Genomic DNA, 13,240 nt, shown 5'->3' on the forward strand with positions numbered 1-13,240 from the left:
AGAGCTGCACTCACTATTCTGCTGGTGTAGTCACTGTGTACATACATTCCATTACTGATCCTGAGTTACATCCTGTATTATACTCCAGAGCTGTGCTCACTATTCTGCTGGTACAGTCACTGTGTACATACATTACATTACTGATCCTGTACTGATCCTGAGTTACATCCTGTATTATACTCCAGAGCTGCACTCACTATTCTGCTGGTGCAGTCACTGTGTACATACATTACTTATCCTGTTCTGATCCTGAGTTACATCCTGTATTATACTCCAGAGCTGCACTCACTATTCTGCTGGTGGAGTCACTGAGTACATACATTACATTACTTATCCTGTACTCATCCTGAGTTACATCCTGTATTATACTCCAGAGCTGCACTCACTATTCTGCTGGTGGAGTGACTGTGAACATACATTACATTACTGATCCTGTACTGATCCTGAGTTACATCCTGTATTATACCCCAGAGCTGAACTCACTATTCTGCTGGTGCAGTCATTGTATACATACATTACATTACTTATCTTGTACTGATCCTGAGTTACATCCTGTATTATACTCCACTCACTATTCTGCTGGTGGAGTCACAGTGTACATACATTACATTACTTAAGGGCCCTTTACACATAGCAATATCGCTAGCGATATCGCTAAAGCTTCACCGATTTTGTGACGCAGCAGTGATATCACTAGCGATATCGCTACATGTGATACTTACCTCCGACCGCCTCCCCCGCTGGCTATCGCTGATCGCGCTAGATCGGCCTGGTCCATTTCTCGTCGTCGGCTTCCTGCTGGCGCCGATGAGCGAGCCATGGACGCAGGCGGAAGACGGTCACCCTCACCGCGTCTGACAGGTAAGTAAGTAACGACCGCTGCTGCATCGCTAGTGAGATCTGCATGTTTCGCAGCTCACTAGCGATCATTTAGCGATGAACCAGCGATCCTGACCGGGTCATATTGTGGTCTGGATCGCCGGTGCATCGCTAAATGCAACAGGGCCTTTATCCTGAACTGATCCTGAGTTACATCCTATTTTATACTCCAGAGCTGCACTCACTATTCTGCTGGTGCAGTCACTGTGTACATACATTACTGATCCTGTACTGATCCTGAGTTACATCCTGTATTATACTCCAGAGCTGCACTAACTATTCTGCTGTTGGAGTCACTGTGTACATACATTACTTATCCTGTACTGATCCTGAGTTTCATCCTGTATTATACCCCAGAGCCGCACTCACTATTATGCTGGTGCAGTCACTGTGTACATATATTACATTACTTATCCTGTACTGATCCTGAGTTACATCCTGTATTATACTCCAGAGCTGCACTCAATATTCTGCTGGTGCAGTCACTGTGTACATACATTACATTACTTATAATGTACTGATCCTGAGTTACATCCTGTATTATACCCCAGATCTGCACTCACTATTCTGCTGGTGCAGTCACTGTGTACATACATTACATTACTTATCCTATACTGATCCTGAGTTACATCCTGTATTATACTCCAGAGCTGCACTCACTATTCTGCTGGTGCAGTCACTGTGTACATACATTACTTATCCTGTACTGATCCTGAGTTACATCCTGTATTATACTCCAGAGCTGCACTCACTATTCTGCTGGTGCAGTCACTGTGTACATACATTACTGATCCTGAGTTACATCCTGTATTATACCCCAGAGCTGCACTCACTATTCTGCTGGTGCAGTCACTGTGTACATACATTACTGATCCTGTACTGATCCTGAGTTACCTCCTGTATTATATTCCAGAGCTGCACTCACTATTTTGCTGGTGCAGTCACTGTGTACATACATTACTGATCCTGAGTTACATCCTGTATTATACTCCAGAGCTGTGCTCACTATTCTGCTGGTGTAGTCACTGTGTACATATATTACATTACTTATCCTGTACTCATCCTGAGTTACATCCTGTATTATACTCCAGAGCTGCACTCACTATTCTGCTGGTGTAGTCACTGTGTACATACATTCCATTACTGATCCTGAGTTACATCCTGTATTATACTCCAGAGCTGTGCTCACTATTCTGCTGGTACAGTCACTGTGTACATACATTACATTACTGATCCTGTACTGATCCTGAGTTACATCCTGTATTATACTCCAGAGCTGCACTCACTATTCTGCTGGTGCAGTCACTGTGTACATACATTACTTATCCTGTTCTGATCCTGAGTTACATCCTGTATTATACTCCAGAGCTGCACTCACTATTCTGCTGGTGGAGTCACTGAGTACATACATTACATTACTTATCCTGTACTGATCCTGAGTTACAGCCTGTATTATACTCCAGAGCTGCACTCACTAGTCTGCTGGTGCAGTCACTGTGTACATACATTACATTACTTATCCTGTGCTCATCCTGAGTTACATCCTGTATTATACTCCAGAGCTGCACTCACTATTCTGCTGGTGGAGTCACTGTGTACATACATTACTTATCCTGTTCTGATCCTGAGTTACAGCCTGTATTATACGCCAGAGCAGCACTCACTATTCCTCTGGTGCAGTCACTGTGTACATACATTACTTATCCTGCTCTGATCCTGAGTTACATCCTGTATTATACTCCAGAGCTGCACTCACTATTCTGCTGGTGCAGTCTGTTGTGAGTTCATTTTTCCCTTCACCATTGAGGTCTGATGAACTCCCTCCTCTGGTGAAGGAAGGTAGTGATTCTGATTACCAAACACATGGGCAGCTAGATGATGACTGGGTGGCTGGAATTGAGGACTGGATATAAGGCTGCCGACGCCCTTCTTCCTGGCTGGTGATTTTCCTGCTGGATTCTTGGAGACCAGTCTGATTCCTGCATCTCAAAGCTAAGTTTTTCTGCTCTGCTTTGTACTCTTCAGTTTTGTTTTTGTTTTGCCTTGTTTTTTTGGAGTGCTGCCATCCCCGGCCGGGGGTGAGCTGAATTCCATTTTTGTCTCTGATCTGTTGATCTTTTGCTCTGTCTTCAGAATATACCTGAGTGCTGATATAGTCTTTTAAAGCCTAGCGTCTTCAGGGCCTGTTTTTCCTATCAGTCGGTTGGCTCATTTTGATAGGGGTTTTGCGGATGGCAGACAGCAGCTTTCCTATCCTGTCCTATGTAGTTAGCTTGGGGCCCATCGTTTGCTCAACCTATCTTTCTATCTGTGTTAGTGTTTTCATCTTGCTTCACCGTCATTATATGTTGGGGGCTGCCTATTGCTTTGGGGTCTGCTCTGGGGCAGTTTAGTTTTTCCCCTTTCTGTCTTTAGGCTATATAGTTCTCTGGCTGTGATCGAGGGGTCTAGGGCACCGTAGGAACCCCCCACGGCTACTGCTAGTTGTTGTGGATAGGTTCAGGGGTCTGCAATCCGATAGCTGCCAACCTCTCTGGTTTTTCTGGACTTAGCTGGTATTTTGTTTTTTCCTCCTTCGGTGACTCATCATAACAGAAAACACTTAGCTTTGAGATACAGGAATCAGACTGGTCTCCAAGAATCCAGCAGGAAAATCACCAGCCAGGAAGAAGGGCGTCGGCAGCCTTATATCCAGTCCTCAATTCCAGCCACCCAGTCATCATCTAGCTGCCCATGTGTTTGGTAATCAGCCTCACTACCTTCCTTCACCAGAGGAGGGAGTTCATCAGACCTCAATGGTGAAGGGAAAAATGAACTCACAACAGCAGTCACTGTGTACATAGATTACATTACTTATCCTGGCTCTGATCCTGAGTTACCTCCTGTATTATACCCCAGAGCTGCACTCACTATTCTGCTGGTGCAGTCACTGTGTACATACATTACTGATCCTGAGTTACATACTGTACTATACTCCAGAGCTGCACTTATTATTCTGTTTGTTTCGAAAGGAAAAATTAATGAGACATACAACAGCGTACTCTGAACATGCACATCACCCGTTTAGTGTACGCAGCTTATGTGCTGGGAAATACTTTGGGGGCATTTACTGTAGATGCTGCTTCTTCTTGCTGCAGAGACTGAAGGTGGGAGATCTCTGCCGCATATGACACTCACTGCACACATGCTACGGAGATGTGTTTTCATATGGTGGTACAATAGAAGAGCGGCAGGAATATGTAAAGTATTCCCATACACAGTGCCCCTTTTGTCTGCAGGCCGTCCCGAGTGCGCAGCACTATAAATCAGAGCTCACGCTCACCTGAGGCATCAGATTGGCATCCATCTCCTGCAGCCTCCTCACCGCTTCCACCAGTGATGGCACTTCCCGAAAAGCTAAGAAACCGGCTACGTAAGGGGCATCAAGGGTCACCATTTGGTAGTCCTCGTAGATAACCTATGACACACATGGTTATAACTAGTAGCAGCGGTAAGAAAGTAAACGCTATTGTTCCAATTTAGTAAAAAATATTCTGTTTTTCATCTACAGCTAATATTCTGTCCGATGTGTCTCCATGGTAACAGACCACACACACTGTAGCCTGATCCTGCTGCAGTCATTCTCCCTTCCATCAGGCATTGTGCTAGTATAGGTTAATAAAGTCTCTGGGCGTATGACTGCATGATCAGACTACGCAGAGACACATAGGTCTGCATGGAAGCAGTTAGGATTCTGGATCGAGTTTACAGGGATGATTACCTCCAGATCTGGGTAGCTGAGAACTATCAGCGAGGCGCAGGCACTTGTATCATCTTCTTTTAGATAGGACAGGTCCAGCCCTCCAACGCGCTTCAGACCGTGGAAATCTGGGCTATTCTGCCATGGCTCAGTGTCACTGGTGATCACGTTCTCTTTCAATATGCTCTGCTCCCTGAAATAAAGGTAACTGGTTACCAAGTTCCATATTTATCAAAACATTAAAAACAAAAATAAGTCCAGGACAGGGGATATTATAACAGGAAGGAGCACAGGATGGAGATATTATAACAGGAAGGGGCACAGGATGGGGATATTATAACAGGAAGGGGCACAGGGTGTGGACATTATAACAGGAATGGGCACAAGATGGGGATATTATAACAGGAAGGGGCACAAGATGGGGATATTACAACAGGAAGGGGCACAAGATGGGGATATTATAACAGGAAGGGGCACAAGATGGGGATATTATAACAGGAAGGGGCACAGGATGGGGACATTATAACAGGAAGAGGCACAGGATGGGGACATTATAACAGGAAGAGGCACAGGATGGGGACATTATAACAGGAAGGGGCACAAGATGGGGATACTATAACCGGAAGGGGCACAGGACGGGGATATTTTAACATGAAGGGGCACAGGATGGGGATATTATAAGAGGAAGGGGCACAGGATGGGGACATTATAACAGGAAGGGGCACAAGATGGAGATATTATAACAAGAAGGGGCACAAGATGGGGACATTATAACAGGAAGGGGCCCAGTATGAGAAACATTATTAAAGGATGGGGGGGGGCAAACATTTCTTTATTGGATCTAGAACACGACAATGGCCCATACATTTGACCAACATACAGGTGGGGCCCAGGTCCAAATTTTACAATGGAGCCCATCAGACTCTAGATGTTAGGTGTGCCCATAGTGAACTCCCACTAGAGGAGTCAGGAGACCCTCGCCCACATATGTGGCTGTTATGATTGAGTCACCGTAGGAGGCAGACACAAAAATAGAAGCTACGTCCAGAAAACCAGAGAAGTTGGCAACTATCAGATTGCAGACCCCTGAACCTATCAACACAACTAGCAGTAGCCGTGGGGGGTTCCTACGGTGCCCTAGACCCCTCGATCACAGCCTGAGAGCTAAATAGCCTAAAGACAGAAAAGGAAATCTAAACTGCCCCCGAGCAGACCCCAAAGTAAAAGACAGCCCCCAACATATAATGATGGTGAAGCAAGATGAAAAAACACTCACACAGATAGAAAGATAGGCTGAGCATACGATGGGGCCCAAGCTAACTAAACAGAACAGGAAAGGAAGGTTGCTGTCTGCAATCTGCCAAAACCCTATCAAAAACATAAGCCAACAAGCTGATATGGAAAAAGACCCTGAAGCAGCTAGGCTTCAAAAACTAAATCAGCACACAGGTATTTTCAGAAGACAGAGCTATAGGAATTCAGCTCACCCCAGCAGGGAATGGCAGAAATCCAGAAAAACAAAGCAAAACAAAGTCAAAGCACAAATGCAAAAAGCTGAGCAGAAAACTTAGCTTTAGAAGAGCAGGAATTCAGACTGGTCTCCAAGGATCCCACAGAGAAATCACCCGCAGGGCAGAAGGGCATTGGCAGCCTTATATCCAGTCAGTAACTCCACTCAGCCAGTCATCATCATTAGGCGCAGGTGTTTGATAATCAGGCTCACTACCTTTCTTTACCAGAAGAGGGAGTTCCTCAGGCCTCAGTACTGAAGGGGAAAATGAACTCACAACAGGAGGCTGCCTAGTCCATCTGACCTTTTCCCTTGAATCTGCAGGCACTATCTATATCAGAGGTCTCAAACACGCGGCCCGCGGTGCACCACGTCTCGCTTCTTGAGGCAGGGGGAAGGCGCACATTCAGGAGCGTGCAATCCGCGATGACTGTTCTGTGTGCACACACTGCACAGGACCTGGGATGAGGTCACAGGAGGGAGAGGAGTCAGGGGTCACATGATCAGGGGCCAGACGCTGCTGCCTGTGCTGGTTGTCATGGTGCTGGATGATGTAAAGCAGGGGTGGGGAACCTCAGGCCCGAGGGCAATTTTCGGCCCTCGATGACCTTTTATCAGACCATAAGGCAGATTCTAACAGATTGCATTCTTGGGCAAGGAGCTGTATTTTAATTGCCACAAACACATTAAATTCTTCTTGCTCTGTTAGCACACACACACACACACACACACGCAGTGTTCACTAATGAACACTGAAGGGCATGCAGTAAAGTTTACATCCTAACACCAGTGTCAGAGGCAGGATGTACTTTGTGGGCGGAGTTAGTACAGCCCCCGAAGGATGGTATAAATATTGAAATTGCCCTTGGCAGAAAAAAGATTCCCCACCCTTGATGTAAAGTTTCTGTGTGGGGTCAGGAGGGGTTTACAGGGTGGATGTAGCAGAGCTGTGTGTGTACGGAGCGGAGCTGTTTGTGTATGAGGTGTATGGAGCCATGTGTGTACGGAGCGGAGACGTGTGTACAAGATGTATGGAGCAGAGCCGTGTGTGTACGAGGTGTATGGAGCGGAGCCGTGTGTGTACGAGGTGTATGGAGTGGATCCATGTGTGTACGAGGTGTATGGAGCGGAGCCGTGTGTGTACGAGGTGTATGGAGCGGAGCCGTGTGTGTACGAGGTGTATGGAGCGGAGCCGTGTGTGTACGAGGTCTATGGAGCGGAGCCGTGTGTGTACGAGGTCTATGGAGCGGAGTCGTGTGTGTACGAGGTATATGGAGCGGAGCCGTGTGTGTACGAGGTGTATGGAGTGGAGCCGTGTGTGTACGAGGTATATGGAGCGGAGCCGTGTGTGTACGAGGTGTATGGAGTGGAGCCGTGTGTGTACGAGGCGTACGGAGTGGAGCCGTGTGTGTACGAGGCGTACGGAGTGGAGCCGTGTGTGTACGAGGTGTGCGGAGCAGAGCCGTGCGTGTACGAGGTGTAGGGAGCGGAGCCGTGTGTGTACGAGGTGTGCGGAGCGGAGCCGTGTGTGTACGAGGTGTGCGGAGCGGAGCCGTGTGTGTACGAGGTGTGCGGAGCGGAGCCGTGTGTGTACGAGGTGTGCGGAGAGGAGCCGTGCGTGTACGAGGTGTGCGGAGAGGAGCCGTGCGTGTACGAGGTGTGCGGAGCGGAGCCGTGTGTGTACGAGGTGTGCGGAGCGGAGCCGTGTGTGTACGAGGTGTGCGGAGCGGAGCCGTGTGTGTACGAGGTGTGCGGAGCGGAGCCGTGCGTGTACGAGGTGTGCGGAGCGGAGCCGTGCGTGTACGAGGTGTATGGAGAGGAGCCGTGTGTGTACGAGGTGTGCGGAGCGGAGCCGTGTGTGTACGAGGTGTATGGAGCGGAGCCGTGTGTGTACGAGGTGTGCGGAGCGGAACCGTGTGTGTACGAGGTGTATGGAGAGGAGCCGCGTGTGTACGAGGTGTGCGGAGCGGAGCCTTGTGTGTACGAGGTGTATGGAGCGGAGCCGCGTGTGTACGAGGTGTATGGAGAGGAGCCGTGTGTATACGAGGTGTGCGGAGTGGAGCCGTGTGTGTACGAGGTGTGCGGAGCGGAGCCGTGTGTGTACGAGGTGTATGGAGCGGAGCCGCGTGTGTACGAGGTGTATGGAGCGGAGCCGCGTGTGTACGAGGTGTGCGGAGCCGTGTGTGTACGAGGTGTGCGGAGCCGTGTGTGTACGAGGTGTGCGGAGCGGAGCCTTGTGTGTACGAGGTGTATGGAGCGGAGCCGTGTGTGTACGAGGTGTGCGGAGCGGAGCCGTGTGTGTACAAGGTGTCTTAAATTTGAAAGGAATGCGGCCCCCAGCTCAAATTTTTTTTATGTGCGGCCCATTTACTCTGCCGAGTTTGAGACCCCTGATCTATATGGATCAGAGACACTTCAGTTTTAGTCAAGGGGGTGGGGCCATTACTCATAGGTGGCCTCCAAAACGAAAGCTCGTACAGCTACAGCAAAAATAGAGCCCCAACACCGCTCTATTGCTCGAAAAATAACATTATAGCTCTGCAAAACTGATGGGGTTTCCTACAATTTACTACTACTGGAGCCGCCCTGTGTATCCTACTGGAGAGAGTAGTGGATGGTCAGTCCCTCCTCTACATACGTAGAACTACAAATCCCAGCATGCTGTGTGACATGAGGGTCCTCCTGGCTCACTACAGCGGGCGGTCCGCAGCCAATGCCTGAAGTGTCACTAGACAGAAGCAGCACTTACCTCTCCCATTCCAATAGCTTCTCCTCACGCTTGGTCTCGTCCGCAGGGTCCTCGGCCACCTCCATGATGACGACGCCCCGGCGCCAGCACTTCCTGCATTTCTCAACGTCTGACAGCCGCCAGAGTCAAAGGATCAGACGGAGGAGCGCCCCCTCTGCTGGTCACTCTGTCATTGCAGCAAAAGAAGAATTTACGGCCAGAGGCGTGGTAACACTGTACAGCCAATAGAGGGCGCCATAAGACAGCGTTTATATCGCAGATTCACGGCGTGTGGGGACACAATAGTCTACATGTCACAGTGATATTAAGAACCCAATAGATGGCGCTGTGCAGCACAAGCTGTAATGGAGCAAACTACAGCGCCACCTATTGGTTATATAACCTCTGCACTTCTACAGCATTATTTGCTTTTTAACTTACCTCCTGTTACAGTCTATTGGTTTTCTAACTCTCTGAATTTGCTGTATAGCACCCTCTGTTTTCTAACTTCTGTAACTCCCTTCACTTTTTCAGCGCCATCTATTTATTTCATAACTTCTGTACTTGTTGTACAGCGCCACCTATTGATACTATAACCTCTGTAAGTTCTTGCCACATGTACAGCGCCACCTAGTGGTTTTACAACTTCTGTAAGTTTCTGCACTTGTTGTACAGCGCCACCTATTGGTTTTATGACTTCTGCACTTGCTCTTTCATTTCGTCTATCAGCCTACCTGCTTGTTCGCTCTTTCACACATCAGGTTTTCGGCGTCAGGAGCGATCCGGCGTCGTGCCGGAATGCCGGATCCGGCAAATGTTTTGTAAAACCTGATGTGCCGGATCCGGTTTTCTGCCGGATCCGTCTTGTTCTTGACAGACAAAACCGGATCCGTCTCATCCGGTTCATCCGTTTTTCTATCAGTTTTTCGACGGATTACCCCGGATCCGGTTTTTAAAATTGACCCTTGTGGCCTTCCGAACGGGATTGGCTACTGGAAAACTATATATAGCATGTTCCTACAGCCCTTCTTTGACAGGTTGTAGTGGGCAGAGCTACTGAGCATGCTCAGACCAAAAAAAACAGATCCGCCACCGGATCCGGCTTTCGCCGTATCAGGCGCATTGCGGCGCTCATAGGCTTTTATTGTGTGAAAAAGCCGGACGCGCCGGATCCGGCGTGTCCGGCTTTTTCGCCGGAGACAAAAAACGTTACAGTAGCCGTTTTTTCCAGACGCCGGATCGCGACACATTGCCGGATCCGGCGAAAACCGGATGAAACGCATGGCCATCCGGCGCGATCCGGCGCAAATGCAAGTCAATGGGGGGAAACCGGATCCGGCATTGCATTTCGCCGGATCCGGTTTCTGTCAAAAGCGCCGGATCGCGCCTGACGGCGAAAACCTGATGTGTGAAAGAGGTCTAAGGCTGGTTTCACATTAGCGCTTTATAAGCGCACGCACGGCCGGGGGTAGCTCCGCCCCCGAGCCGGCTCTCTGCCCGGCGTGCCCGCCCCTTGCTTGTAGCGCCGCCTCCTAGCGGACAGCGGCGCCTGCGATCGGCGCACCCTAGCTTTAGCATAGGGTGCGCAGATCGTGCGCAGTCCGTGCGCTAGTTGCGCTTTGACCTGCGCTGCGCACTTTTGACGGTGCGCCGTGCGCGCCAAAATCCGAAAAGTTCGATTTTGGCGCGCACGGCGCACCGTCAAGAGTGCGCAGCGCAGGTCAAAGCGCAACTAGCGCACGGCCTGCGCACGATCTGCGCACCCTATGCTAAAGATAGGGTGCGCCGATCGCAGGCGTCGCTGTCCGCTAGGAGGCGGCGCTACAAGCAAGGGGCGGGCACGCCGGGCAGAGAGTCGGCTCGGGGGCGGAGCTACCCCCGGCCGTGCGTGCGCTTAAAAAGCGCTAATGTGAAACCAGCCTTACGCATGACAGGAAAACCCGCTGCGTGTGTATGCGTTTGTGCAGTTTATGCGCATGCGTTCGATATGACACCAGACAAAAATGGGTGTGTCGCATGGGATTTCTATTTACATTTTGAAGAAAGCATGCGTATTAAACGCATGCGTTCCAATAGACAGTAATGTGTTTCTTTTGACACACTCATTCGCATGACTGCGCATATTTGACGTATTTTTGATGCCTCAAAAAATCCAACATGTGTTCGCCGGACACCACCACGCCCCTCGAAGCTACTCATGCGTACACCATTTTAAATATATGTATGCATGACGCATGCGAATCTATGCGGGTCAAACGCTGCACACACTAACACTAATGTGAAATCTTATAGAACCAAAAGGTGGCGCTGTGCAAGAAGTCACAGAAGTTAGGCTGGTTTCACATTTGCGTTAAAGGCCGCAGCGTTGGCCTGCGCACGGCCGCCGCTAAGCCCCGCCTCCGCCGGTAGCTCCGCCTCTGGGCGCATGACGCTACATGCGTCCCCTATCTTTATCACTGAGGACGCAGGCCGTGAGCAGTACGCGTTTGGCGGCGCCTGCATCCTTTTGACGGTGCGCCGACCAGCGCCAAACGCAACCTGTTGCAATTTGGTTGCGCTCGGCGCACCGTCAAAAGGACGCAGGCGCCGCCAAGCGCATACTGCGCACGGCCTGCGTCCTCAGTGATAAAGATAGGGGACGCATGACGCATGTAGCGTCATGTGTCTGGAGGTGGAACTACCGGCAGAGGTGCGGCGGGGGTGGGGCTTAGCGGCGGCCGTGCGCAGGCCAACGGTGCGGCCTTTAGCGCAAATGTGAAACCGGCCTTACAGAGCCAAAAGGTGGCACTGTGCAAGAAGTTGTAGAACCAATAGGTGGCGTTGTACAAAAAGTTACAGAAGTTATAGAGCCAATAGGTGGCGCTGTATAAGAAGATACAGACGTTATATAGCCAATAGGTGGCGCTTTATAAGAAGTCACAGAAGTTATACAACCAAAAGGTGGCGCTGTGCAAGAAGTCACAGAAGTTATAGAACCAAAAGGTGGCGCTGTATAAGAAGTTACAGAAGTTATAGAACCAATAGGTGGCGCTGTGCAAGAAGTTACAGAAGTTATAGAACCAAAAGGTGGCCCTGTGCAAGAAGTTGTAGAACCAATAGGTGGTGTTGTACAAGAAGTTACAGAAGTTATAGAACCAATAGGTGGCACTGTGCAAGAAGTTACAGAAGTTATAGAACCAAAAGGTGGCCCTGTGCAAGAAGTTGTAGAACCAATAGGTGGTGTTGTACAAGAAGTTACAGAAGTTATAGAGCCAATAGGTGGCACTGTGCAAGAAGTTACAGAAGTTATAGAACCAAAAGGTGGCCCTGTGCAAGAAGTTGTAGAACCAATAGGTGGTGTTGTACAAGAAGTTACAGAAGTTATAGAGCCAATAGGTGGCGCTTTTTAAGAAGTCACAGAAGTTATACAGCCAATAGGTGGCGCTTTTTAAGAAGTCACAGAAGTTATATAGCCAATAGGTGGTGCTTTAAGTCACAGAAGTTATAGAACCAAAAGGTGGCGCTGTGCAAGAAGTTGTAGAACCAATAGGTGGCGTTGTACAAGAGGTTACAGAAGTTATAGAGCCAATAGGTGGCGCTGTATAAGAAGTTACAGAAGTTATAGAGCCAATAGGTGGCGCTTTATAAGAAGTCATAGAAGTTATAGAACCAAAAGGTGGCGCTGTATAAGAAGTCACAGAAGTTAGAGATCCAGTAGGTGGTGCTGTATAAGGCTAGTTTCACACTAGCGTTTTGGAGCGCAGCGACGGCCTGCTTACGGCCGCCGCTAAGCCCCCCCCCCTGCCGTGCCTCCGCCGGTAGCTCCCCCTACCAGCGCATGACGCTGCATGCGCCCTGCGTCCCCTATCTTTATCACTGGGGGCGCAGGCCGTGCGCAGTATGCGTTTGGCGGCACATGCGCCTTTTTGACGGTGCGCCGGCGCAACCAAACTGCAGCAGGTTGCGTTTGGCGCAGGTCGGCGCACCGTCAAAAGGACGCATGCGCCGCCAAACGCATACTGCGCACGGCCTGCTCCCCCAGTGATAAAGATAGGGAAAGCAGGGCGCATGCAGCGTCATGTGCCGGTAGGCGGAGCTACCGGCGGAGGCGCGGCAGGGGCGGGGCTTAGCGGCGGCCGTGCGCAGGCCGTCGCTGCGCTCCAAAACGCTAGTGTGAAACTAGCCTAAGAAGTCACAGAAGTTATAGAACCAATAGGTGGCGATGTATAAAAAGTTACAGAAGTTAGAGAACCAATAGGTGGCGCTGTATAAGAAGTCACAGAAGTTATAGAACCAATAGGTGGCGCTGTATAAGAAGTCACAAGTTATAGACCCAATAGGTGGTGCTGTATTAGGCTACTTTCACACATCAGGTTTTCGGCGTCAGGCGCGATCCGGCGTCGTG

At 49.6% G+C, this 13,240-nt stretch overlaps 1 protein-coding gene across 5 annotated transcripts in view; it reads right to left on the reverse strand.

The window, feature by feature from the left end:
- Positions 1–9,033, reverse strand: part of ENDOV (endonuclease V) — an 89,386-nt gene extending 80,353 nt beyond the window's left edge. For 3 of the 5 annotated variants that reach the window (XM_073554727.1, XM_073554724.1, XM_073554725.1), the window contains exons 1-3: positions 8,878–9,033; positions 4,640–4,811; positions 4,202–4,336 (exon numbers count right to left, since the gene is read on the reverse strand). In XM_073554727.1, coding sequence (XP_073410828.1) covers positions 4,202–4,336; positions 4,640–4,811; positions 8,878–8,942 — 372 coding nt within the window. In that variant the 5' untranslated portion in view covers positions 8,943–9,033. The remainder of the gene's footprint in view (positions 1–4,201; positions 4,337–4,639; positions 4,812–8,877) is intronic. The other 2 variants (XR_012222182.1, XM_073554726.1) reach the window with 1 other exon arrangement.
- Between the last annotated feature and the right edge of the window lie 4,207 nt (positions 9,034–13,240).

This window comes from Dendrobates tinctorius, unplaced genomic scaffold, assembly GCF_039654945.1.
Source record: "Dendrobates tinctorius isolate UK_male_01 unplaced genomic scaffold, ASM3965494v1 ptg000212l, whole genome shotgun sequence".
Taxonomy (NCBI): domain Eukaryota; kingdom Metazoa; phylum Chordata; class Amphibia; order Anura; family Dendrobatidae; genus Dendrobates; species Dendrobates tinctorius.